Source organism: Elephas maximus, chromosome 7 (genome assembly GCF_024166365.1).
Source record: "Elephas maximus indicus isolate mEleMax1 chromosome 7, mEleMax1 primary haplotype, whole genome shotgun sequence".
Taxonomy (NCBI): Eukaryota; Metazoa; Chordata; class Mammalia; order Proboscidea; family Elephantidae; genus Elephas; species Elephas maximus.
Window position 1 is genome coordinate 123,239,645 of NC_064825.1, and position 26,920 is coordinate 123,266,564.

General features: G+C 39.6%; 1 protein-coding gene across 4 annotated transcripts in view; it reads right to left on the reverse strand.

The window, feature by feature from the left end:
* The window catches only part of LOC126080896 (membrane-spanning 4-domains subfamily A member 4A-like), a 382,640-nt gene that overhangs the window by 245,409 nt on the left and 110,311 nt on the right, over nucleotides 1-26,920 (reverse strand). For 2 of the 4 annotated variants that reach the window (XM_049892109.1, XM_049892106.1), the window contains exons 7-8: nucleotides 20,848-20,989; nucleotides 19,627-19,754 (exon numbers count right to left, since the gene is read on the reverse strand). In XM_049892109.1, coding sequence (XP_049748066.1) covers nucleotides 20,930-20,989 — 60 coding nt within the window. In that variant the 3' untranslated portion in view covers nucleotides 19,627-19,754; nucleotides 20,848-20,929. The remainder of the gene's footprint in view (nucleotides 1-19,626; nucleotides 19,755-20,847; nucleotides 20,990-26,920) is intronic. The other 2 variants (XM_049892108.1, XM_049892105.1) reach the window with 2 other exon arrangements.

Consider the following 26,920-nt stretch of genomic DNA (forward strand, 5'->3'; position numbering starts at 1 on the left):
ATAACAGTACACACTGATCATAATTGTGAAATCAAACAAGAAAATTATAGAAAGGGCTGAGCCCAATAACTGTGAAAAAGTAAGTGTTTAATAAATATGATCTTTCTTTTCCCACTTTGCCTGATCACATATAGAGAATAAACAAGATGTGTGGGATGTAGCCCTAATTCCTAAAGAAAAGATTGCCCTATTCTCATTTGCTTCAAAGTTCCCAAGATGATGTAGCAATTAAAGAATGCTGATTGTCACTTTTGCCAGGAGGAGGGCTCCTGTGACCTGCTTCACTACAATACTCTGTGAAAAGAGGAAGCACTCACCATTAACATGGAGTAGTTCATGGCGCATTTTTCTGGCATCAAAGCATAGTCACATAGAGGGTAGTCGAATGAAAAATCTCTCAAGCTCAGTGCAGTGATTATGATCCCTATGATGGCGACGACTGAGCTGATGCAAATCGAACACTAGAAAGGAATAAAAATCTATTATTCAGTCCAACGACATCAGCAGATATGCCGCCATCCTTCACACTCTGCTTCTTTCCCAGCACAGTCATCTTGCCCAGCAATAGCCTCCTGACTCGTCCCTTTCTATATATATTATTATCTATATCTATATATTTTTTTATCATCTATTTATCTATCTCCCTCTCCATCTATATCATCTCTCCCTTTCTCTCTCTCTCTCTATATATGTATCTAACAAACCCAAACTCATTAGCATACGATGTATTCTGACTCATGGCAACCCTATGTGTAATAGAATAGAACAGCTCCATAGGGTTTTTTGTCATTGAGAATATATACAGCAACCCAGAATTATACCCTAATTCAATACTTTCTATGTGTATAATTCAGTGACATGAGTACATTCTTTCAGTCCTGCAACCATTCTCACCCTCCTTTTCTGAGTTGTTCCTCCCCCATTAACATAAACTCTCTGCCTCCTAAGATTCCTATCTAATCTTTGAAATCGCTGTTGTTACTTTGATCCCATAGAGGATACAGATAGTTTTCCAAAGAGCATAATCCTCAAGGCAGACATTTCTTACTAGTTAAGCTAAACTATTGTGTGGTTTTAAGAAGGCTTCATAGGATTTTTCTACTTGTAATCTTTACAGAAGCAGATTGCCAGGTCTTTCCTTTGTGGCATGATTTCATGGGCATGAACGTCCATTTTTAGGGTAATAGTGAAGTGTGTAGACCATTTGCACCTCCCAGAGATTTAATCTCTGGCAGAACACAAATATGACCTTGTCATTCCCAAACTTGTATCCTTTAGATGACTCCCCTAGGAGTGTCATTAGAGGGGCTTACAATGCCCTTTATACCGTAGTTGGACATATACTGGGTCCATCTCCTACCATGTCATACTTCTGGTGCATGATTGCTTCTCCTTCTCTAAATGCTGCTCACCTTTCATGCCTCTACACCGTCTGCATATTATTTCCCTCCCCTGGGGATTCCCTGCCATACATTCTCTTCTCAGGGGAAGCGGTATGAAGGCCTTTTATGAAAACTCAAATTGCTCAGGAAAGAGTGAGAAGTTGGGTGTGACTGTAGTAGTAGGCTCCATTTAGTGGGTCTAACTGGATGAGAAGCTGGGGAGGCAGGTTTAGAAAGGCCATCGTGAACATGCTCCACAGGTTAGTATTTATCCTTTCAGCAAAGAAAATTCAAATATGGTCTTTTGGCAGGAAAAACATGTGATGACATCTGGGCATTCTGCCTTTTATTGGCTTTGTGAAGGACAGCTTGGCGTGGAAGTTATGTTTTAAAATTGCTTCTTCTTCTTTAATAGCCTTAGTGTGAATTTTATTTTATTGTACTCTGAATCAAAATCCCTTTAGGATTCAATTTTATTATACATTCTAATCATTCAGTTAATAATATTATGTCACACCAGTACACAGTGCCATTGTCATAGGCTGAACCTCAAGTTGCAGGGACCCTTTGACTGCTCCTATTTCACATTTCCCCTAAGGAATCCTCTGTATCTTCATAAAGATTCTCCCAGCAACTACCTCGCCAAAATATTCAGCCCCATGTCAGCAATTCTATCATTGGCCAATGGGCCGATGAGCTATTCTGAGAGGCCGATTTAACCAATTCAAACTCACAGTCTCTCCTGTTTGTTTAAAAACAAACAAAATATGGGGCCATCAGGTATCATTAATCCCCTTTTGGTACGAAAAAAAAAAGAAAGGAAATGTTTCTCACCACACATGCGTCTATATATTCTTCTGCAATTAACAAGGCCCCTGAAACAATAAACTAGTAACAAAAAGAAAAAAGAGGGTAAAATTTTAAGCAAATATTTAAAGTTATAATTTATCAAAAACTTACCCCTAAATTAGAAATGTTAAATTGATAAATTGTTTTAGAAGAAACACAAAACTTTATAAATAATCCCCACCTCCTCCAAAAAGAACAGAGACGTACTATCAGGGGGATTTATAGGGAAATTTATCGAGCCTTCCGAACAATAGCTGATAGCGACGATATTTAAACAGCTCCAGAAACATTGAAATAGAAAGAAAGCTTCCAAATTCCTGACATGAATTAATACTAATATTGCTACCAAATTTGAACAAGATATTACAAAAAGAAAAAAAAGAAATTAAGATTAATCTCTTTTAAAACATCTACTAAAATTTGTAAATAAAAAGAAAAATTTCAAATTCCTTACTAAACGATTAAGATTTACTAGTTAATTTGACTGCAACGATTGTATAACTATTTTCCTTTTGGAAAAACTTGCTAGGATCAAGTCAACAGGCTCCCTGCCTTAGACTATTCAACTCTTTGAGTTTTAAGATTTGCTTTGACACTCTGATTTCAAAAGTTTCAAAAAAAATTGTATTTCAGTACCCAAAAAATGAATAATCTAATGAAATAGCATGATAAATTACTTTAAAAAAATGTCTAATATCAAGACATTTCTTGTGGTTGTTAGGTGCCCTCATATGGGATCCGACTCACAGGGAAACCTATCTACAACAGAAGGAAACACTACCGGGTTCTGTGTTATCCTCACAATCTTTGTTACACTTGAGCCCATTGTTGCAGCCACTGTGTCAATCCATCTCCTTGAGGGTCTTCCACTTTTTCGCTGACCTTCTACTCTACCAAGTGTGATGTCCTTCTTCACGGACTGATCCTTCCTGAAAACATGTCCAAAGTATTTGAGACAAAGTCTCGTCATTTTTGCTTTTAAGGAACATTCTGGTTGTACTTCTTTCAAGACACATTTGTTCATTCTTTGGCAGTACCTGGTCTATTTAGTACTCTTGGCCAACACCACAATTCAAAGGTGTCAGTTCTCTCTGGTCTTCCTTATTCACTGCCCAGCTTTTTCAAGCATATGAGCCGATTGAAAACCCCACAGCTTGGTCAGGCCCACCTTGTTCTTCAAGGTGCCATCTTTGCTTTTTAATAATTTAAGAGGTCTTTTGCTGCAGATTGGGCCAATGCAATATGTCTTTTGATCTCTTGACTGCTGCTTCCATGGCTGTTGATTGTGGATCTGAGTAGAATGAAATCCTCAACAACTTCTATCTTTTCTCCGTTTATCATGATGTTGTTTACTGGTACAGTTGTGAGGATTTTTGTTTTCTTTATGTTGAAGTGTAATCCATAATGAAGGCTGTGTTCTTTGATCTTCACCAGTAAGTGCTTCAAGTCTTTTTTGGTTTCAGTAAGCAAGGTTGTGTTATCTGTATAACACATGTTCTTCATGGAGTTCTGATGCCGAGTTCTTCTCCATATAAATCCTGCTTCTCAGATTATTTGTTCAGCATACAGATTGAGTAGGCATAGGGAAAGGATACAATGCTGACACACACCTTTCCTGACTTGAAACCATGCAGTATTCCCTTGTTCTCTTTCAATGCCTGCCTCTTGTCTATGTACAGATTCCTCGTGAGTACAATGAAGTGTTCTGGAATTCTCATCCTTTGCAATGTTATCTATAATTTCTTATGATCCACACAGTCGAATACATTTGCATAGTCAATAAAACACAGGTAAACATCCTTCTTGTATTCTCTGCTTTCTGCCAGGATCCATCTGATACCAGCAACTATATCCCTTATTCCACGTCCTTATCTGTATCCAGCTTGAATTTTTCTCGGTTTCCTGTTGATGTACTGCTGCAGCTGCTTTTGAAAGATCTTCAGAATATTTCACTTGTATGTGATATTAATAATATTGTTACATATTTTCCACATTCTGTTGAATCACATTTCTTTGGAAGGGGCACAAATATGGATCTCTTCCAGTCATGTAGCCAGGTAGCTGTCTTCCACTTTTCTTGGCATAGACAAGTGAACACTTTTTGTGCTGCATCCATTTGTTGAAACATTTCAGTTGGTGTTCTGTCAATTCCTGGAGCCTTGTTTTCTGCCAGTGCCTTCAGTGTAGTCTGGCCTCTTCCTTCAGTACTATCAGTTCTTCAGCATCTGCTGCCCCCTAATATGGTTGAGCCAGTGCATTTCAGCTCACTAATGCCTAGGATATTGATGTTTATGTGTTCCATTTCATTTTGACAACTTTCAGTTTTCCTAGATTCATACTTTGTATGTTCCACGTTCTGATCATTAATGAATGTTTGCAGCTGTTTCTTCTGTATTTGAATCATGTTACACCAGCAAATGAAGGTCCCAAAGCCTTAACTCCAACCATGTCATTAAGGCCGACTCCACTTTAAGGAGGCAGCTCTTCTCCAGTCATGTTTTGAGTGTCTTCAACCTGAGGGGCTCATCTTCTAGCACTATATCAGAGAATGTTCCTTTGCTATTTGTAAGATTTTCTCTGGCTAATTACTTTCAGAAGTCGACCACCAATTCCTTAATCGTAGCCTGTCTTAGTCTAGAAGCTCAGCTTTAATCTGTCTGCCATGGGTGACCCTGCAGGTATTTAAATTCTGGTGGCATAGCTTCCATCATCACAGCAACATTTAAACCTCCACAGTACAACAAACTGACAGACGCATGGGGGAATATCAAGACACAGAGATGATTAATGTAAACTAAACCACTTCTAGAAAAAAAAAGCAGAGAATTCTCCATCACATTAAATGTAAAGAATCTGGTATTTCTTCAAATGTACAAGTATTTTTAAATATTGAAATAACATAATAATCTATGCAATTAATAGAGTTAAGGAAAAAATTCACATCCTGATGCTATCTATATACGATGAAAATTCATTTAATACAGTTTAACATTTTTTTATTGGTAAAATATGATCTTCTATACCATAATGTAATATCTCAGCCCAAAAGTCTTCATCATGTTTAATATCACAACTCTAGTATCATATTATTAAATTTAAAATCAAGAAAGGATGGCTACCATAATGTAAACTAGATTGAGTATATTATTTTCACCATTACAATTATATTTTAAGAAATTATTAGGGTTAGTATTAATTTAGTATGAATATGAGTTATATTAGAAATATCCAAGAATATAAACTAGAAACTACTATAAAAATAAGAAAATTTAATAAAGCAGATGGGAATAATATTACGAACAGAAATTATATATACATATTTTAAATATGTGAGTAGATGTGTGTATATGAGTATGTTTGAAGATAGGACTGAATAAAAATACCTCATTTACCATAGGAAAAAAATTTTACAATATTTTGAATGAAAAAACTTAAAAATGAATGTGAAATATGTATACAAAACTTGATCAAATAGAGTAACACAGGGATAATTTGATGTGATTCTGATAAAACACATATAAATGTACTGGGAAGCCCTGGTGGCAGAGTGGTCAAGAGTTTGGCTTCCAACGAAGGGGTCAGTAGTCTGAATCCACCAGCCACTCTTTGGAAACCTATGCGGCAGTTCTACTCTCCTATAGGGTGGCTATGAATCAGAATTAACTCGATGGCCAAGGGTTTAGCTGTACCAGAGGCTAAAGAGATTTCTTAAAAAGCAACTTTTGATTGGTTCCTGGTATTGGTATTTGTACTTTGTAAGGAGGTTGTTAATGAACCTTCCTCCAATCCCGATGCCATCTTCTTCTTCATATGCTCCAGCTTCTCAGATTATTTGCTCAGCATGCAGATTGAATAAGTCTGGTGTAAGGATATAACCCTGACACACACCTTTCCTGATTTTAAAACATGCAGTATCCCCCTGTTGTGTTCAATCGACTGTGTTTTGGTCTATGTACAGTTTCCTCATGCTCACAATTAAGTGTTCTGGAATTCACATTCTTTGTAATATTATGATAATTTGTTATGGTCCACACAGTTGAAAGCCTTTGCATAGCCAATGAAACACAAGGTAAACATCTTTCTGGCATTCTCTGCTCTCAGCCAAGATCCATCTGACATCAGCAATGATAACCCTCATTCCACGACCTCTTCTGAATCTGGCTTGAATTTCTCCCACTTCCCTGTTGATGTACTACTGCAAACTTTAAAAATGATCTTCAGCAAAATTGTACTTGTATGCGATATTAATGATGTTGTTCCATAATTTCCACATTCTGTTGGATCGCCTTTCTTTGGAATGGACACAAATATGAATTCCTTCCAGCTGGTTTTTCAGGTATTTGTCTTCCAAATTTCTTGGCATAGACTAGTAAGTGTTTGCTGTGTTGCATCTGTTTGCTGAAACATCTCTATTCCTATTCTGTCAGTTCCTGAAGCCTAGTTTTTCGTCATTGCCTTCAGGGCACCTTGGACTTCTTCCTTCAATACCATCAGTTCCTGATCATATGCTATCTCCTGAAATGGTTGAACATCGACCAATTCTTTTTTGGTATAGTGGTTCTCTGTAGTCCTTCCATCTTCTTTTGATGCTTCCTGTGCCGTTCAATATTTTGTCCATAAAATCCTTCAATATTGCAACTCGAGGCTTGAACTTTCCCTTCAATTTGCTCGGTTTGAGAAATGCCAAGCATGTTCTTCCCTTTTGGTTTTCTAAGTCCAGGTCTTTGCACATTTCATTATAATACTTTACTTTGTCTTCTCAAGCCATCCCTTGAAATCTTCTCTTCAGCTTTCCTCATCATTTCTTCCATTTGCTTTAGTTACTCCATGTATAAGAGAAAGTTTCAGAATCTCTTCTGTCATCCATTTTGGTCTTTTCTTTCTTTCCTGTCTTTTTAATGGTCTTCTGATTTTTTCATGTATGATGTCTGTGGTGCAATGAATTAATTACTTAATATGTCCCTTCTAGACATAGTCTTTGTAACTCCCACCAAATGATTTTCTGGAACCAGGCTAATAAGGTATACGGAACACAAATGGAGGGATTGGCTAGTTATGCCATCCCATTAGGCTTAAAATGAGCCATTCCAAAGCCAGGAAGAGAGAATCTCACCACCACCAAGAAAGAAGAGCCCAGGAGTGGAGTACATCCTTTCGACCTGGGATCACTGTGCTGAGAAGATCCTGGAACCAGGAGACTGAGAGATTGAGAGAGCAAGATGTAACACTGAAGACTTCAATAAGTGGTGGCAGAGAAATGGTGGCAGGAGAGACCGGCAGGAGAAGGAGCTGTGAACTTCCCAGCCCACAGCACAAGAAAGTTGAGTGCCTTTGGGCAGAAGGCTTGCTGGCAGAGTAGGATGCCTCTGGGCACTGGTGGAGATAGGTTTGTAGACCCACTGAGCTGGAGTTAAGTGCCTTTGGGAAGATGCTTACTTGAGGAGTGGATTGCCTCAGGGCACTTATCAGCAGAGGTAAAAGAATGTTGAAACACTTGCCTGAGCTGAGCAGTGGCCAAGTGGCCAGAGAGGCATTTCTGCAGGCATGGCTGAGAAAAGGCTGTCCCTGATGGACGAACTGTAACCTGAGCATTCTTGAACCTGAATCATAACGTGTTATTTCCCTAATATACCCCATTACTGTGAGAATTGTCCGTGAGCTCTCTGTAGTCATTGCAATGAATTATTGAACTCAGCAGACAACTAGACAGTTCTGTGGAGCAACCGTTGATGTCAAAATTGGTAAAGATGGCCAAGAGAAGAGGCATGTCTCACCTCCACCCCATAAGAAGCAGCCTTGGGCTGTTGACTTTGATTCTCCTTCCCTTTCATGCAGTTAGAAGAGATCAGACCATACTGCCCGCCATTTTTACAACGTCTTCGATGTCGTCCCACAAGCTGTCTGGACTTTGATGGTTAGTGTACAATGTGTCAAATCTATTCTTGAGATGGTTTTTGAGTTCAGGTGGGATATACTTAAGTTCATACTTTCACTCTCATGGACTTACGTTTTAATTTTCTTTACCTTCTACTTGAACTTGCATATGAGCAATCAATGGTCTTTTACATATTTGGCCCATGGCCTTGTTCTGAACGATGATATTGAGATTTTCTATCAAATTTTTCCAGAAATGTAGTCAGTTTGATTTCTGTGGTATCCAACCTGTGAGGTCCACCTGTATAGTTGCTGTTTATGTTGTTGAAGAAAAGTATTTCCAATTAATAGGTCATAAGGTCCCTGATGGAGCAGTGGTTAAGAACTACAGCTGCTAACTAAAAGGTCAGCAGTCCGAATCCACCAGCTGCTCCTTGGAAACCCTCTGAGGCAGTTCTCCTTTGTCCTATCAGGTCAGTGTGAGTCAGAATTGACTTGGTGGCAACAGGTTTGCTGGTTTTCTTTCTTTCTTTTTTTTTTTTTGGTCTTGCAAAATTCTCTGTTGTGATCTCCAGCATCATTTCTATCAACAAGGCCATATTTTCCAGCTTATGATCCTCCTTCTTTGTTTCCAACTTTCACATTCTAATCAGCAGTAATTATCACTGCAATGTGGTTGGTGAGTAAATCTGAAAAACGGTTACATTAATGGGTCTTCCTTGCAGACATATGGATATTATCCTAACACTGACAGCATCTTATTTCAGAAGAGATCTTGAAATGTTATTTTTGATGATGACTGTGATGGCATTTCTCTTGAATTTGTTATTCCTGGCATAGTAGACCATATGATTGTCTGATTCACAATGGCCAATACCAGTCCATTTCAGCTCACTTATGCCTAGGATATCAATCTTTTTGCATTCCATTTCATTTTTGATGACTTTCAATTTTCCTAGACTCATACTTTGTACTTTCTGTTCCAAATATTAATGAATGTTTACAGATGTTTCTTCTCATTTTGAGTCATGTCATATCAGCAAATGAAGGTCCCGAAAGCTTGACTCCACCCGCTTCAATAAAGTCTACTGTACTTTGAGGAGGCAGCTCTTTCCCAGTCATATTTTGTGCGCCTTTTTTTTCCAACTATTTTTCTGATATAGTGCTCATCTTTTGGCGCTATATCAGAAAAATTCTGCTGCTCTTTATAAGTTTTCACTGACCAATTTTTTTTTTTTTTTTTTACAAGTAGACCACCAGGTACTTCTTCCTAGCCTGTCTTAGAAAGCTAGCTGAAATCTGTTCCACCATGGGTGACAGTGTTGGTATTTCAAATACTAGTGGCATAGCTTCCAGCATCATAGCAACACACAGGCCACCACAGTACAACAAACTGACAGAGAGTGGTAAACTGGAATCATAGTAAGAATTTAAAGGTAGCTATTACTTTTTATTACTGGCATTGGAACCCTGGTTGCACAGTGGTTAAGTATTTGTGTCTGGTTAGGCTAGCAGTTCAAGTTTACTAGCCACTCTTTGGAAACCCTATGCAGCCTATCCTATAGGGTCACTTTGAGTCGGAATCAACTTGAAGGCAATGGGTTCGATTTTTGGTTTTGGAACTATTTGCGTTAATTTTATTAGATCTATAAAGCATTTCCAGACATAAGATAGCATTTGCTATACTTCAAACTTTGAACCTGTGCGTAAATAAGCAATGGGAGCATAATACCAGTTCTAACCTATCTCTTCTCAACTTTGTAGATATAAATAAATGGAAGCCCCTGAATGCCTGAATCAGGTCCCTGATTTTAACAGAAATATTGTCATAAAGTTTTCCGCTATTGTTAGTGGATGAAACTTGATACTTTATTCTGATTTATACTCTCAATATTCAGAGAAATTTTTCGTGTGTTTATTGGGGGATCACTTTTTAATTTTTTATTTTGTGTTTTTAAATTTAATCATAGTTATTGTTACTAAACTTATAAAACAATATTGATCTAACAGTCCTGTTTGCTACCCCAAACCATTTACTAAGACTTGGTAGTCAATGGGCCAGACACTATAAATTGCCTGCATAACAACTACCCCCTTTCTCTTCCCTGCTAACAAAATCATCATTTTGTTTAGTGTCCCATGAGTTTCAGGTAGAATGAACCCTCCCCTATCACAGTGGTGAATCTTGATGAGTCCAAACCAATAATGGCAAGTTTATCCCACTGCCCATAGTTGTTTTGGGAATTTGCATATAAAACAATTCTGAACACTGAGCGATGACAAGAAGTCTGATATGGGGCTACTGGCCAACATGGAGCTATAGATGGAAGCACCACACTGTCCCTCCACAGCAAAAACCTGAAAAACTAAGTAAAACAGAGACAAATGTTGATCCCTGAACCCTAAAGGTCAAATGAAGAAATAAAGAACTCAGCCAAGCACCAAATGGAATAAGAAATTGACAAGAGAAAAGAGAGTGAGGAGAGATATGTTTGGAAGTCCCCTATCAGCTAACTCAGCTTGGATTCGCCCCCCTGGAATTCTGTTGGAGATTGGCCAACAGGGAGTACAGGAAAGCAGCTTCACAGAGCTTCCAGTGGGAGAGGAACGCCTGGTAACCAGTGATATATGCCAGCCCACCCCCCCCCATCCTTCTCCTCCCTGCTCGACCTACCTCACTTCATAGCTGGCTGCGGTCACTCGGCTGGCGGAGAAGTGCAGGGTCCATGCTGCTTGGATTCACCCCGCCCACATTGGAGACTGGAGGACAAGGAATAAGGGAAAGCAGCTTACAGGAGATCACAGCAGGAGCCAGAGCACCTGGTAAACAGCAATATATGCTTTCCCACACCCTTGGCCTTCTCCCCCGTACTGCTTATCCACCTCTGCCTCCTGCTGGCTACAGTCTATTGGACAAGAGGCCCTGGCTTTGGCCCCTTGCCTCTTGGAATCATGGCGCCCACACTGGCTGGCTGCTACAATGCCATTTGTTTGTTGCTGCGTTGCTTTTTTCAACTTCTTTTGGTTTCTTCCATGCCGCTCAGCACCTCCCCCTCCTTTCTCTGGAACACGTGGCTCCCTGTGCCATCTTTGGTACTTCTTAAAAAGCTGGAAGCACTGCTCGATGGGGGAAGAGCTTCCCCTACCTGCTGCCACACTGGTAGTATCCCCCTGGCCTTTTTTTCTTTTCTTTTTTTTTGCTTCGTTTTGCTTAATTCTTTTTCTTTTTGAGGCCTGGGAGCCCGTTCTGGCTGGGTTGTACTGTGTGACTTGGAAGCCATTTCACCAGTCTGCACAGCTGCACTGTTGGGATCCCTGAGGGAATTTCTTTTTCTTTTCTTTTTGTCTTTCTTTATTTCTCAGGTTTTCATCTCTCTATACTTACCTTCTTTTCCTGTCTCGTGAATCTCTGGCACTGTGTAACACCCTAATCCTTCTAGCCAGGCCCAACTGCACAGCCTGGGAACCACTTTCCCAGTTTTCTAAGCCTCACTGGTGGGATCCCTGGAGGCTTTTCTTTCCTAATTTTTATTTACTTATTTCTTTATTTTTTTTTTGTCCCTTATTCTTTTTTTCCCATTTTGTTTTCCTCCATTTCTCAGTTTCTCATCTCTCCACTCCAATGACAGACTCCCTTAGCAATTTTTTGTTTGTTTTTGGCTCCTGATTCTCTCTCCTGTCTTTTCTCTCTCCCATACCCATCTTAGCTCTACACATCACAACCTACCCCCTCCTACCTGCCTATCTGCACTGTTCACTGAACATCACACCCCTGACATACATACATAAAACCTTGAAAGAAAAACATTGCCAACCAAGAATAATATATCTTGCAAAACTCTTGTTCAGATATGATGGTGACATTAAGACATTTCCAGGTACACAGAAATTAAGGGTATATATAAAAACCAAATCAAACTTACAAGAATGATTAATGGGGGTACTCTGTTCTCAGAACAAACAATATCAGACCACAGCCTGAATCTGGAATGCAAGATTGCACCAGGCAGATACCAGCCTAGGAAATGAACTCTCAAGGACTATCCAAAACCAAAAGAATTACAACAGGGAACCAGAGAGGTTAATCTGTTAATGACAACAATGTCAGGACAATAAAAGAGTGAATAAATGGTTTAGGTATTGAACTTTCTAACGGAGATGAAGACAAAGGGATACCAAGTAAAAATAGATTGGTTGAAATCTAGGAATATAAGGATAAATTTCAAAGTAACCACAAAGAAAGTTAACAAACCTACTCATCAAAATAAAGAAGAAAAACAAAAAGTCTAAGTAAAAACAAAATCTACAAAAACAAAAGAAATGAAAAAAAAATCCACGAACAAAATGAATTCAGCACAGGAGTGTAAGAGGAACAAATAAAACAACATCACACACACAAAAAAAAAAAACTTTACAAAATGACAGCAATAAACTCACATCTATCAATAATTATGCTGAATGTGAATGGCCTAAATCCACCCTTAAAGAGACACAGAGTGACAGAATGGATGAAATAACAGGATCCATCAGTATGCTGCCTTCAAGAAACACACCTTAGAAAAAAAGATATAAATTTATTAAAAATCAAAAGATGGAAAAAAATATATCAAGCAAACAACTACCAAAAAACAGCACGAGTGGCAATAATGATCTCAGATAAAATGGACTTTAAAATAAAATCCATCATAAAAGAAAAGAGGGCACTACATAATGATTAAAGGGACAATTCTTCATGAAGACTTAACCACAATAAACATCTACACACCCAATGACAAGGCTCCAAAATACGTTAAAAAAAAAAGAAAACTCTAAGAGTATTGAAAAGAGAAATTCGCAGTTCCACAACAATAGTAGGACAATTGAACACGCCACTCTCGGTAAAGGACAGAATATCTAAAAAGAAACTCAACAAAGATACAGAAGAGCTAAGGGGCGCAATCAGCCAACCTGACCTCACAGATATATATAGAACACTCCACCCAACAGCTGTAAAGTACACATTTTTTTTCCAATGCACATGGAACATTCTCAAGAATAGACTACATCTTAGGGCACCGAGCAACCCTCAACGAAATCCAAAACAGTGAAATAATACAAAGTATCCTCTCAGAACACAACACCATCAAGGTAGAAATTAACAACAGGAAGAACAATGAAAAAAAAATCAATTACATGGAAACTGCATAACACACTGGTTAAAAACCACTGGGTAATAGAAGAAATCAGGGATGGAGTCAAAAAATTCCTAGAATCAAATGAGAATGAAAACGCATCATACTAAAACCTTTGGGACACAGCAGAGGCAGTCCTTATAGGTCAATTTATAGCAAGAGAAGCAAACATCAAAAAAGAAGAAAGGAACAAAATCAAAACATTAGCTATACAACTCAAACAAATAGAAAGAGAAGAGCAAAAAAAAAAAAAGAAGAAGCCCACAGCCAACAGAAGAAAGGAAATAATAAAGATCAGAGCAGAAATAAATGAAATAGAGAATAGAAAAACAATAGAAAGAATCAACAAAACCAAAAATTGGTTCTTTGAAAGGCCCAACAAAATAAACAAACCACTGGCCAAACTGATAAAAAGAAAAATAGGAGAGGATGCAAATAACCCAAACAAAAAATGAAATGGGGGACATTACAACAGACCCAAATGAAATAAAAAGGATCATAACACAGTATTAGGAAAAACTACAACCCGACAAATTTGAAAACCTAGAGGAAATGAACAAATCTCTAGAAACACACTACCTAGCCAAACTAACACAAAATGATGTTGAAAATCTGAACAGACCCATGACAAGAGAAGAGATTGAAAAGGTAATTCAAAAAAAAAAAAAAAAACTCCCAACAAAAAAGAGCTCTGGCCCAGATGGCTTCTCTGGAGTATTCTACCAAACATTTAGAGAAGAGATTACACCAGTACTACACAAATTATTTCAGGACATAGAAAGAGACATAGTTCCGAATTTATTCTATGAACCCAGCATAACTCTGATACCAAAACCAGGCAAAGACACCACAAAAAAGAAAATTACAGATGAATATCTCTCATGAATATAGATGCAAAAATTGTCAACAAAATTCTAGCAAATAGAATTCAGCATCATATCAAAAAAATAACACATCATGACCAACTAGGATTCATACCAGGTATGCAAGAATGGTTCAACATTAGAAAATCAGTCAATGTAACCCACTATACAAATAAAAGAATCAAATGATCATCTCAATCGATGCAGAAAAGGCATTCAACAAAGTCCAACACCCATTCCTGATAAAAACTCTCAATGAAATAGTCATAGAAGGACAATTTCTCAACATAATAAAGGGCACCTTATGCAAAACCAAAAGCCAACATCATTCCCAATGGAGAGAGGCTGAAAACATTCCACTTGAGAACAAGAAGACAAGGATGCCCTTTATCATCATTCCTATTTAACATTGTGTTGGAAGTCCTAGCTAGAGCAATGAGGTAAGAGACAGAAATAAAGGACATACAAATCCATAATGAAGAAGTTACACTGTTCCTATTCGTGGATGATATGATACTAAGAAAACCCAAAAGATTCCACGAGAAAATTACTGAAACTAATGGAAAGATTTAGCAGATTAGCATGATATAAGATAAACACACAAAAATCAGTTGGATTCCTATACACCAATAAACAGAACAATGAAAAGGAAATCAGGAAAACAATACCACTTATAATAGCCCCTCAAAAAATAAAATACTTAGGAATAAATCTAACCAGGGATGTAAAAGACCTATACAAAGAAAACTACAAAACAATACTGCAAGAAACCAAAAGCAATCTACATAAATGGAAAAACATACCATGCTCATGGATAGGTAGACTCAACATTGTGAAAATGACAATTCTACCCAAAGCGATTTACATATACCATGCAATCCAGATCCAATGCCAACAACATTCTTTTAAGAGCTGGAAAAACTAATGATTAACTTTATATGGAAAGGGAAGAAGCCTGAATAAGTAAAGAACTATTAAAGAAAAAAAATAGGAGGCCTCACACTACCTGACCTGAGAGTGTAGTATACAGCTATGGTAGTCAAAACAGCTTGATACTGATACAATAACAGACACATTGACCTATGGAAGAGAATTGAGAACCCAGAGGTAAGTCCATCAACCTACGGTCACTTGATCTTTGACAAGGGTCAAAAGTCCATCAAATGGGGAAAATACAGTCTTTTTAACACATGGTGCTGGCAAAACTGGATGTCCATCTACCTCACTTCATATACAAAAACTAATTCAAAATGGATCAAAGACCTAAATATAAAGACAAAAACTATAGATTTCATAGAAGAAAAAACAGGATAAATGCTAGAAGCGCTAACACACCACATTGTTGTTGTTAGGTGCCGTCAAGTTGTTTCCAACTCATAGCGACCTCATGCACAACAGAAAACGAAACACGGCCTGGTCTTGAGCCATCCTTACAATCGTTGTTATGCTTGAGCAGCCACTGTGTCAATCCACCTTGTTGAGGGTCTGCCTCTTTTCCACTGACCCTGTACTTTGCCAAGCATGATGACCTTCTCCAGGGACTGATCTCTCTTGACAAAATGTCCAAAGTATGTAAGACAGTATCACCATCCTTGCTTCTAAAAGCATTCTGGTTGTACTTCTTCTAAGACAGGTTTGTTCTTTTGGCAGTCCATGATATATTCGATACTCTTTGCCAACACAACAATTCAAAGGCGTCAACTATTCTCTGGTCTTCCTTATTCAGCTTTCACATGCATATGATGTTGTTGTTAGGTTGTTGTTGGGTGCCTTCAAGTCGGTTCCAATTCATAGCAAACCCATGCACAACAGAACAAAACACTGCCCAGTCCTGTACTGTCCTTATAATCGTTGTTATACTTGAACCCATTGTTGCAGCCACTGTGTCAATCCACCTTATTGAGGGTCTTCCTCTTTTCTGCCGGCCCTGTACTTTGCCAAGCATGAGGTCATTCTCCAGATACTGATCCCTCCTGACAACAGGTCCAAAGCATGTAAGACACAGCCTCGCCATCCCTGCTTCTAAAGAGCATTCTGGTTGTACTTCTTCCAAGACAGATTTATTCGTTCTTCTGGTAGTCCATGGTATATCCAATATTCAATATTCTTCGCCAACATCACAATTCAAAGGCGTATGATACGACTGAAAATACCATGGCTTTGGTCAGGCGCACTTTAGTCTCCATGATGGCATCTTTGCTCTTCAACACTTTAAAGAGGCCCTTTGCAGCAGATTTACCCAATGCAATGCGTCTTTTGATTTCTTGACTGCTGCTTCCATGGCTGTTGATTGTGGATCCAAATAAAATGAAAACCTTGACAACTTCTATCTTTTCTCCGTTTATCATGATGTTGCTCATTGGTCCAGGTGTGACAATTTTTGTTTTCTTTATGTTGAGGTGCAATCCATACTGAAGGTTGTGGTCTTTGATCTTCATTAGTAAGTGCTTCAAGTCCTCTTCACTTTCAGCAAGTAAGGTTGTGTCATCTGCATAATGCGGGTTGTTAATGAGCCTTCCTCCAATTCTGATGTCCCATTCTCCTTTATATAGTCCAGCTTCTTGGATTATTTGCTCAGCATACAGACAGAATAGGTATGGTGAAAGAATACGACCCTGACATACATCTTTCCTAACTTTAAACTAATCAGTATCCCCTTGTTCTGTCTGAAAAACTGCCTCTTGATCTATGTATAGGTTCCTCATGAGCACAATTAAGCTTTCTGGAATTCCCATTCTTCACAATGTTATCCATAATTTGTTATGATCCATAGAGTCGAATCCCTTTGCATAGTCAATAAAACACAGGTAAACATACATGACATTAACAGGATACAATCATAACCAACAACACACAAACTCTAGAAGATAAGCTAGATAACTGGGATCTTCTAAAAATTAAACACATGCTCATCAAAAGGCTTCACCAAAAAAGTAAAAAGAGAGCCTATAGACCAGGACAAAAATTTTGGCTATTACAAATCAGACAAAGGTCTGGTCTCTAAAACCCATAAGAAAATCCAATACCTCTACAACAAAAAGACAAATAATCCAATTAAAAAATAGGCAAAGAAAATGAATAGAAATTTCACCAAAGAAGACATTCAAGTGGCCAACAGACACATGAGGAAATGCTCCCAATCTTTACCCATTAGAAAAATGGAAATTAAAACCACAATGAGCTACCATCTCACCCCAGCATTACCGGCAGGAATCAAAAAAACAGGAAATATGTTGGAGAGGCCAAGGGGAGATTGGAACTCTTATGCACTTCTGGTGGGAAAGCAAAATGACACAATCATTTTGGAAAATGATCTGGTGTTTCCTGCAAAAGGTAGAAATAGAAATACCATATGATCCAGCAACCCCACTTGTAGGAATACATCCTAGAGAAATAAGAGACGTCACACGAATAGACATATGCACACCCGTGTTCATTGCAGCATTGTTCATAATAGCAAAAAGTTGGAAACAACATAGATGCCCATAACAGATGAACAAACAACTATGGTACATGCACACAGTGGAATTTTACACAACAGTAAAGAATAATGATGAAGTGGGGAAGCATCTCATGAATGAATCTGGAGAGCATTATGCTGAGTGAAAAAAAGTCAATCACAAAAAGACAAACATTTTATGAGACCACTAATGTAAAAAATCATGAAAAGGTTTACACACAAAAAGAAACAACCCTTGATAGCTACAAGGGAGGCGAAGGATGAGGATGCAAAAACACTTAATAGACAATAGATAAGTGGTAACTTTGGTGAAGGGTAAGACAGTACACAATATTCGGGAAGCCGGAAAAATGTAGAAGGTGAGGTCATGGAAACTCCATAGACAAGTCCAAACTTCCTAAGGAACCAAATTGCTGGGCTAAGGCCTGTGGGGACCATAGTCTCAAGGAACATCTAGCTCAATTGGCATAACACAGTTATGTAGAAAATGTTCTACATTCTACTTTGGTGTGTAGCACCTGGAGTCTTAAAAGCCTTTGAGTGGGGATCTAAAATACAACACTGGTCTCACCCCTTCAGGAGCAAGGGAGGATGAAGAAAACTAAAGATACAAAGGAAAGATTAGTCCAAAAGACTAATAGACCACATCTACCACAGCCTCTGCAACTCTAAGTCCAGTACAACTACATGGTGCTCGGCTACCACCACCGACTGCTCTAACAGGGATCAGAATAAAGGTTCCCAGACAGAGCTGGAAGAAAACGTATACAAAAATTCTAACTCACAAAAAAGTCCAGACTAACTGGCTTGACAGAGACTGGAGAAACCCTGAGAGTATGAACCCCAGACACTCTTTTAGCTCAGTAATGAAGTCATTTGGGGGTTCACCTTTCAGCCAAAGATTAGACAGGCCCACAAAACAAAACAAGGCTAAAGTGGCACACTAGCCCAGCAGCAAGGAATAGAAGGCAAGAGGGATCAGGAAAGCCAGTAATAGGGAATCCAAGGTTGAGACGGAAGAGTGTTGACATGTCATGGTGTTGTTAACTAATGTCATAAAGCAATATGTGCACTAACAATTTAATGAGAAACTAGTTTGTTCTGTAAAGCTTCATCTACAAAAACCAACCAAACCAAACCCTCTGCCATTGAGTCAATTTTGACTTACGGTGACCCTATAGGGCAGAGTAGAACTGCCCCATAGAGTTTCCAAGGAGTGCCTGGCGGATTTGAACTGCTGACCTTTCAGTTAGCAGCTGTAGCACTTAAGCACTACACCACCAGGGTTTCCCTCATCAACAGTACAAAATAAATAAATAAATAAAGAGAAGCACAGAGTAAGAGACATCAGTAGTGCTGAGGTTGGGGCAGTGGGGTGTTATAGTACTAACTGTGGTTGTTAGGACAGGCCTCATTGAGAAGTGAGATTTAAGCAAAGACTTAAAGGAAGTAAAAATTGTTAGACTACACCTATGCTCTAGGACATCCTCTCTTGCCCAAGCAGATATATGGGAAAAGAGCATTTCCAATTGAGGGAAAAAAAGATCCTAAGGCTCAAGGAATAACAAGGAGGCCAGGGAGTCAGGTGGAGTGAAGTGGGCAAGGACAGAGAAGCTGGAGGTGAGGTCAGCAAGATGATGGTGGAGCTAGAAGAAAAGAAAAGAAGAAGAAAAAAAAAGAACAAGAAGTCTGATAAGGTCTAGCAGGAGTCCTTGATGAGCTCTTGCATCACCAGCTAAGGACCAATGTGGAAATGACTTGCCACTGACCTCCTTTTGAGATAATCAATGCTTTCAATACTTAAGCCATTCTGGCTTGGGTTTTTGGTTACATGCTGCTGTAATATATTATAACTGATATATATTAAATATTTAATTTGCCTAATTTTCAGTCTTTTATAGTATTATTCCCACATTAAATATGAAAAAACTGAGTCAGAGGGAGATTAGATATATTTCTCAAGGTTATAAAATACAAGGTAGAGTTAAGACACTGTCTCCAATTATTTCAGAAGGTATTCTACTCACCACTACTGACCCCGTATTGTGTAACGTGTGTATACTGAAATGGGTTTTGGTCCATCAGATGGCAATGAGACAGACATCATCGTTATTCCCAAGGTGAGGTTTATCAAGCCAGTCAGGATCTGGACAACCTAGAAATGATGACAAAAGTAAAAACCAATTATCTATCACAGAAATGGTGCCCAAGCCAACCTTTCTGTAACCACTGAGTCACTTTCTTGCTCCATTGTTTGGAATAGTCAGACGTGCTTCTTGATAGTCTCTTATCAAAAAAAATTTTTTTTTCCATATAAAGAACTGTGAATATTGTAACTTACCAAAATTATCTCTTGGGATATCTGTCTTTGACCCAGGAATTTCAAAGTAAAAGAAGATTTTGCCAGGACTTGCTCAGAGACACTGTATGGTACCCAAAATGACAACCCACTATGTCATAAGTACTCCTATGAGAACTGTTGCTCTCCTTCGTCACATGCCCAGATATGGGAGAAACAGGAGTTAGTAAAAATTTTTCTGGTAAGGATAAGTGACCTAAAGGAAAGAGAGTCCTTACAGGAGATAATGAGAAAAGAGCAAATATGGCATGGTCTTGGGATTTGGGACCTGGGGCCATGACTGAGTATAGAGATAAAAAATTAGGGGAGTTTGAGTACAAATGTCCAATGACATTAAAAAGGATTCAAAGTGCTAACAATGACTTTGTCCCAGTGATTTGAAGCCTGAGCTACAGAGAAACTTTTATATTCACTGTCTTTCTACTAGCACTAAGCTGTCTTTCTTTACACCTTTCATTATTTTCAGGGAAATCCACCTAAGACTCCAGAGAGGAAACACATGAAGGATAAAAGAGTTTTCATCATCTTCAGAGCAGGACTGGCTGAGAAAGAGACCCAGAGAAAGATACTAGCAATAGGAAGCCATCAGGTATCAGGGAAGCCTGTGGAGTGGACACCATGTAGTCCACACATGGCCTTTTCTTTTGCTCCTCTTCCACGTGGAAGTTAAATATATTTATCATGGATGACTCACATGGATTAGAAACAGGATGTCATAGAATTTTATGCCATTTTTTTTCAAGTGATAGGGCCTGAACATCAAATACTGCTGTCCTGAAGATCAGTAGATGTGATATTAGACTTGTACGAGAGAGTATCTGTCATTAAATCTGATCAATTTTGAGTTTACAGCATTATTAGTCTTCTCCCAGATCTGCACCTGACTTACCCCGAGGATCTTCTTCACTGGCATCCTTTTCCACAGATCTGAGTGTAGAGCAGCAGGCTGTCCTACCTTGGGTACACTAAAGTCAGCCCTTGGTGTGGTCTGTTGCACTCCTTGCAGGGCTGTCACAGCAGCAGAAAAGGTGCTACAATAAGAAACATAATACAGAATGAAGTCCAGGAAATGACAGGAGAGGGACACTTTGAGGCAGGCTCCTCCATAAGACAATATCTGGCCTGTATTCCTTCACTAAGTCATACAGCTATTAGGACATTTCACAACATATTAAAGAGAGAATTTATTTCCACATCCCTGATTTACTGTGTCTTGAGGAGGGAGGAAGGAGGAGTTTACATGATTCCTGAGAGCATGATATTCATTTTGCCATGTGGTTAGTGTTTCTGGCTAGTTATCTTTCCCAGTTTTTTTCAAAGATTTTTAAGCAGAGTCAGAGTTGTCGTCAGTTTCCTGCTCTCATGGAATAAACTAGACACATGTATAAATGATGTGAGGGTGGTGTCTGACCTTCTGGAACTTCACAAGGCAGAAAGAGGTTCAAGAGCAATGGCCAAGGCTGATTCCTATGAAAAGAAGTTTAGTCATGTCTCCTCTTTCAGCCATCTTTACCAATTCTGACAACAACCGTCCCTCCTACCGCACTCTCTACTTCTCTGCTGGGTTCAATAAATCATTGCAATGGCCACACAGAACTCACAGACAATATTGACAATTATGGGGTCTATTAGGGAAGTAACAGTTACAATTCAGGCTTAGGAACACTCAGGACAAAGTTCATCCATTGGGACGGCCTCTTCCCAGCCATGCTAGCACATATGCCTCTCCCTGGCCTTTGTCCAAAGACACTCAGCTTTCTCCATGGTCTGGAATTAAAAAAAAAAAAAACAGTGCCGTCAATGCTAACCCACTATTTCCTGCTGCTCGGTCTCTGCCACATTTCTCACTGCATTCAGTGTTACAGCTCTCTCTCTCTGTCTGAGACTCTTCGTTCAATGATCTTCTCAATGCAAGGATCTTTGGTCCAAAAATGTGTTGGTTCCGAGCCAGTCTTCCTTGGAGTGGTGACGTCTTCTCTCTGTTCTGGAATTAGCTCTCTTTTAAGGCAAAACTGACCAATCCCCTTGGTGGCTACAATTATCTTATTTGCATTGTCCCACTCGATCACTTGGGTGGGATTTAGAAAGGCCACAAAAAAGTGACTCATCACATTGTAACAAAGGACCAGGCAAAGGCAGACCAGAGGAGCTCTTCTTTCTATTGCAGACTGTCCTTTGATGATAACTGAGTTTGTAAAGTAGGTTACATATTAAATGCCGTTCAGTAGTGTGATGGTTAAGACTGTGTGTCATATTGACTGGGCAATGATTCTCAGTGTTTTGGCAGTCTTGTGTTATTGTGGTCACTTCCTTGTTTTGATATGTGATGACCCCCATGATGGGATCTGCTGTGAATAACCAATCAGTTGAAAGGGAATTTCCTTGGGCATGTGGCCTGATGTGAGTGTAGGTGGACCTTCTGGCAGGGCTCAGGGTCTTATGCCTGCTCTGGATCCTGCAGCTGGCTCTTGCTCATCTCACCTCCAGTTCTTGGGACTGGAGTTAGCAACTTGCCTGCAGTTCTGCCTGCTGATCTTGGGATTCATCGATCTTCACAACCTGTGAGCAAGAGCCCTGCTCTCCAACCTGCAAATCTTGGGTTTGCTAGCCCCTGCAGCTATGTGAATCAGGAGAAGCCTCTATTCTGACTCACATACTTGGGACATTACACCCTCTACAACAGTTTGACCCATTTCCTTGATATATATGTCTCTCTCTATATATTTATATGCATTACTTGTTTTGCTTCTCTAGAGAACCCAGCTTAAGACCTTTGGTACCAACGGTGATTCTAGAGAAACAAATTGTAAGGATGCATTTTCTCTAAATTGGTTCCCAAGTCTTGTTAGTCTTAAAGATGTTGATGACTCTGCTACCAGTATAGTAAAGAGGGCACTGCTAATCCATGGTATGAGGTGACAGTTCAAATATGCAAAATATTACCACCAGTAGATCAGGTACTGGCAAAAGCTGAGGCTCTGGGTGATTGCATGTATGATACCATTCTACAATTTTGTACTAATGAGAAGCATAAAGAAGCTGGTTAGTTGGTCCTAGTATTGGTAGACAAACTGGTGAAAGAAAGCTCAGGGCTTCAGAGTCAATCTCATGCACTGCATAAATGACTTCAGAGTTTCCATTTGTGCCTTGAAAGAAAGCTTTATTTCTTGTAGTAACAGCTCATAATTCCAAAAACCAAACTGAGAGTTTTATTGTAAGAGTGGCTGAATTACAATGCCAACTTAACTGCCAAACTCGAGAAGTATCTGAAGTTAAAGTGAGGGCATTCATTGGAAAGAAATGGGGTCCTTGAAATCTGGGAATGGGACATATGGGCAAATAATCAGGGACCTGGAGACATTGTGCCCCTAAATTCCATTGAATCATTACTGCCAACGCACCTGTTACCCCCTCCACTGCCATCTAATGAGATTAACTCAGCTGCATCTAAAGTGCCTCTTTCTGGGTCATCGCCTGGGACATCACCTGAGGCAGATGCTTTACAAGACAATGCTGAATATTCTCAAAACATTTCCCCACTGGTTTTGGCTTCTAGACCTATAACAAATCTTAAGTCCCAGTGACCCCCAAAAGGTGAAGTACAAAGTGTAACCCAGGAGGATGTATGTTATACTCCAAAAGAGCTGCTTGACTTTTCTAATATGTACAAACCAACCTGGGGAGTGTGTGTGGGAATGGCTATTAAGGGTATAGGAAAATGGTACAAGGAACATAAAGATGGATCAGTCTGAGTTTATTGATATGGGCTCACTAAGCATAGATTCTTCATCCAATGTTTCAGCTTGAGAAGTTAGGAAAGGATCTAATAGTTTATTTGGTTGGTGTCTTAGGCTGGGTTCTCTAGAGAAGCAAAACCGATAAAGCATATAAATATAAATACAAATATAAATACACACATATATATGTAGAGAGAGAGATTTATATCAAGGAAATGGCTTTCGCAGTTCTAGAAGCTGGAATGTCCCAAGTCCAATGGTCAGCATAGAGGCTTCTCCTGATTCACATAGCCACAGGGGCTGATGAAACCAAGATTGGCAGCTCAGAGAGTAGAGCTGTTGCTCATGGGTCATGAAGATCAATGAATTCCAAGATTACCAACCAACACTGCAGGTTAACTACTAGCTCAAGTCCGAAGAACCAGAGGTCAGATGAACAGGAACCAGCTGCAGAATCCAGAAGGAGCAAAAGCCCACAAGCCATGCCAAAATGTCCACTTACATTCAGTGGAGGATGCACACCCAAGAAAAATCCCTTTCAACTGACTGGCTACCCACAGCAGATTCCACCATGAAGGTGATCACATAATATCAAATGTCATCATGGAAGTGATTGCAACATCCTACAACTATCAAACCATTGAGAATCATGGCCCAGCGAAGTTGACACACAAGTTTAACCATTACAGTTGGGTTGCTGAAACATGGATTATAAGGTGGCCTACGCTAAACCGAAGTGAAGTACCAGACCTTACTTGGTATACTGCAGAAGAAGATATTCAAAGGCTTAGAGAAATTAGCATCCTAGAGTGGATTTATCAGTTTAGACCCACAGAACCACACATGCAATGCCTGGGTGACACACCTTTTCCCACAACAGTGAAGAACAAATTTGTGAAGTGAGCCCCAGCCATCACTGAAGCCTGCTGTGATTGATATTTTATTTAAGTCAGATTTGACAGAGGGAAGTAAGACACCTAAGTACAATGGGGCTGATTGGAGCCTGTGGTGGTAGAGGCCAAGTGGCACCACTGAATCGACAAAGACAAGGTGGCCATGGTTACAGTAATCGATAGCAAAGTCAAAGCACTAATCAGAATAATCTGACTCATATGGACTTATGGCATGGGCTACTTAGTTATGGTGTCCCTGAGAGTAAAATAGAGGGGACATCTACTAAGTATTTCCTGATCTGCACAAACAGATAAATTCTAGGTCAGGTGAACAGCGGTCTAACTTGAATCACGAGAATAAAGACTCAGGGTGCCTCAATCAATTCCCAGACTTGAGTGAGTTTAAAGACCCACAACCCCTTGAATGACATGGAGGCTGGGTCTTCTTGAGGAATTACTCGAATACACTGCCAAAAATTTAGACTGTTAATTTCTCCCCTAGCCTTCCCCAAAGGAGTCTATGGCCTTTTACGAGAGTGACTGTTCACGGGGAAATGAAAATAATCAGACCTTTCAGGGATTACTGGATACTGGCTCTGAACTGACACTAATTCCAAGAGACCCAAAAGATCACTATGGCCCACCAGTCAGAACGCGGGCATATGGAGGTCAGGTTATTAATGGAGTCTTGGCTCATGTCTGTCTCACAGTAGGTCCAGTGAGTCCCTGAACCCATCCTGTAGTGATTTCCCCAGTCCCAGAATGCATAATTGGAATCGATATAGTCAGCAATTGGCAGGACCCCACATTGGATCTCTGACAAATGGAGAAAGGACGATTATGATAGGAAAAGCCAAGTGGAAGCCATTAGCACTGCCCCACCTAGGAAAATAGTAAAGAAAAAGCAATACTGCATTTCTGGAGGGATTGCAGAGATTATTGCCACCATCAAGGACTTGAAGGTTGTAGGGGTGGTGATTCCCACCACATCCCCATTCAAGTCACCAATTACACCTGTGTAAAAAAATTTTAAAAAGATGGATATTGGAGAATGACAGTGGATTATTCAAAACTTAACCAAGTGGTTACTCAAAATGCAGCTGCTATTCAGATGTAGTCTCATTGCTTGAACAAATTAGTATGTCTCCGTATAGGGTCACCATGAGTCGGAGTCGACTCAACCACAGTGGTTTTTGGGTTTCTGATATCTGTTATGCAGCTATGGATATGGCTAATGCCATTTCCTCTATGCCTGTTTCAAAGGAGCATCAAAAACTGTTTGCCTTTGGCTGGAAAGGCCAGCAATATACCTTTAGTTGCCTACATCAGCATTGTATCGACTCTCCAGCTCTATGTCAGAATTTAGTCCTCAGGGAATTTGATCGCTTTTTTCTTTCACAAGACATCACGCTGGTCCATTACATTGATGACATAATGCTGATTGGACCTAGTAAAGAGGAAGTGTCAATGACTCTGGACTTATTAGTAAGACATTTGCCTGTTAGAGGGTGGGAAATTAATCTCACAAAAATTTGGATACCTTTCACCTCATTGATATTTCTGGGGATCTAGTGGTATGGGGCATGTCCAGATATTCCTTCCAAAGTGAAGGAAAAGTTTTTGCATCTGGATCCTCTCACAACTAAAAAGGAGGAACAATGCCTAGTGGGAATCTTTGGTTGTTGGAGGCAGCATATTTCTCCCTTGGGTGTGCTACTCTGGCCCATTTATTGAGTCAAAAGCTGCTGGTTTTGAGTGGGGCCCAGAACAAGAGAAGGCTCTGCAATATGTTCAGTCTGCTGTGCAATCCACTCTGTCCCTTGGACCATATGATCTGGCTGATCCAGTGGTGCTTGAAGAGTCCATGGCAGATAGAGATGCTATTTCGAGACTTTGGCAGGCCTCTATTGGTATATCATAGCAGAGACCCTACGATTTTCGAGTAAAGCCCTGCCATCCTGTGCAGATAACTACACTCCTTTTGAGAAGCAGTTTTTGGCTTTTTATTGGGCTTTACTAGAGCCTGAACACTTAACCATGGGACACCAAGTCACCATGCAGCCTGAGCTGGCCAACATGAACTAGGTGTTGTCTGATCCACAGAGTCATAAAGTTGGATATGCACAGCAGCACTCCATCATTAAATGGAAGTGGTATATAAGAGATCAGTCCCAAGCAGGAACTGACGGTACAAGTAAGTTGCCTGAGAAGGTGGCCCTCATGCACATGGTCTCCATTTCTGTCACATTACCTTCTATCTCTCCGTGTGCCCCTATGGCCACACGAGGAGTCCCTTATGATCAGTTGACTGAAGAAGAGAAAAGTCATACCT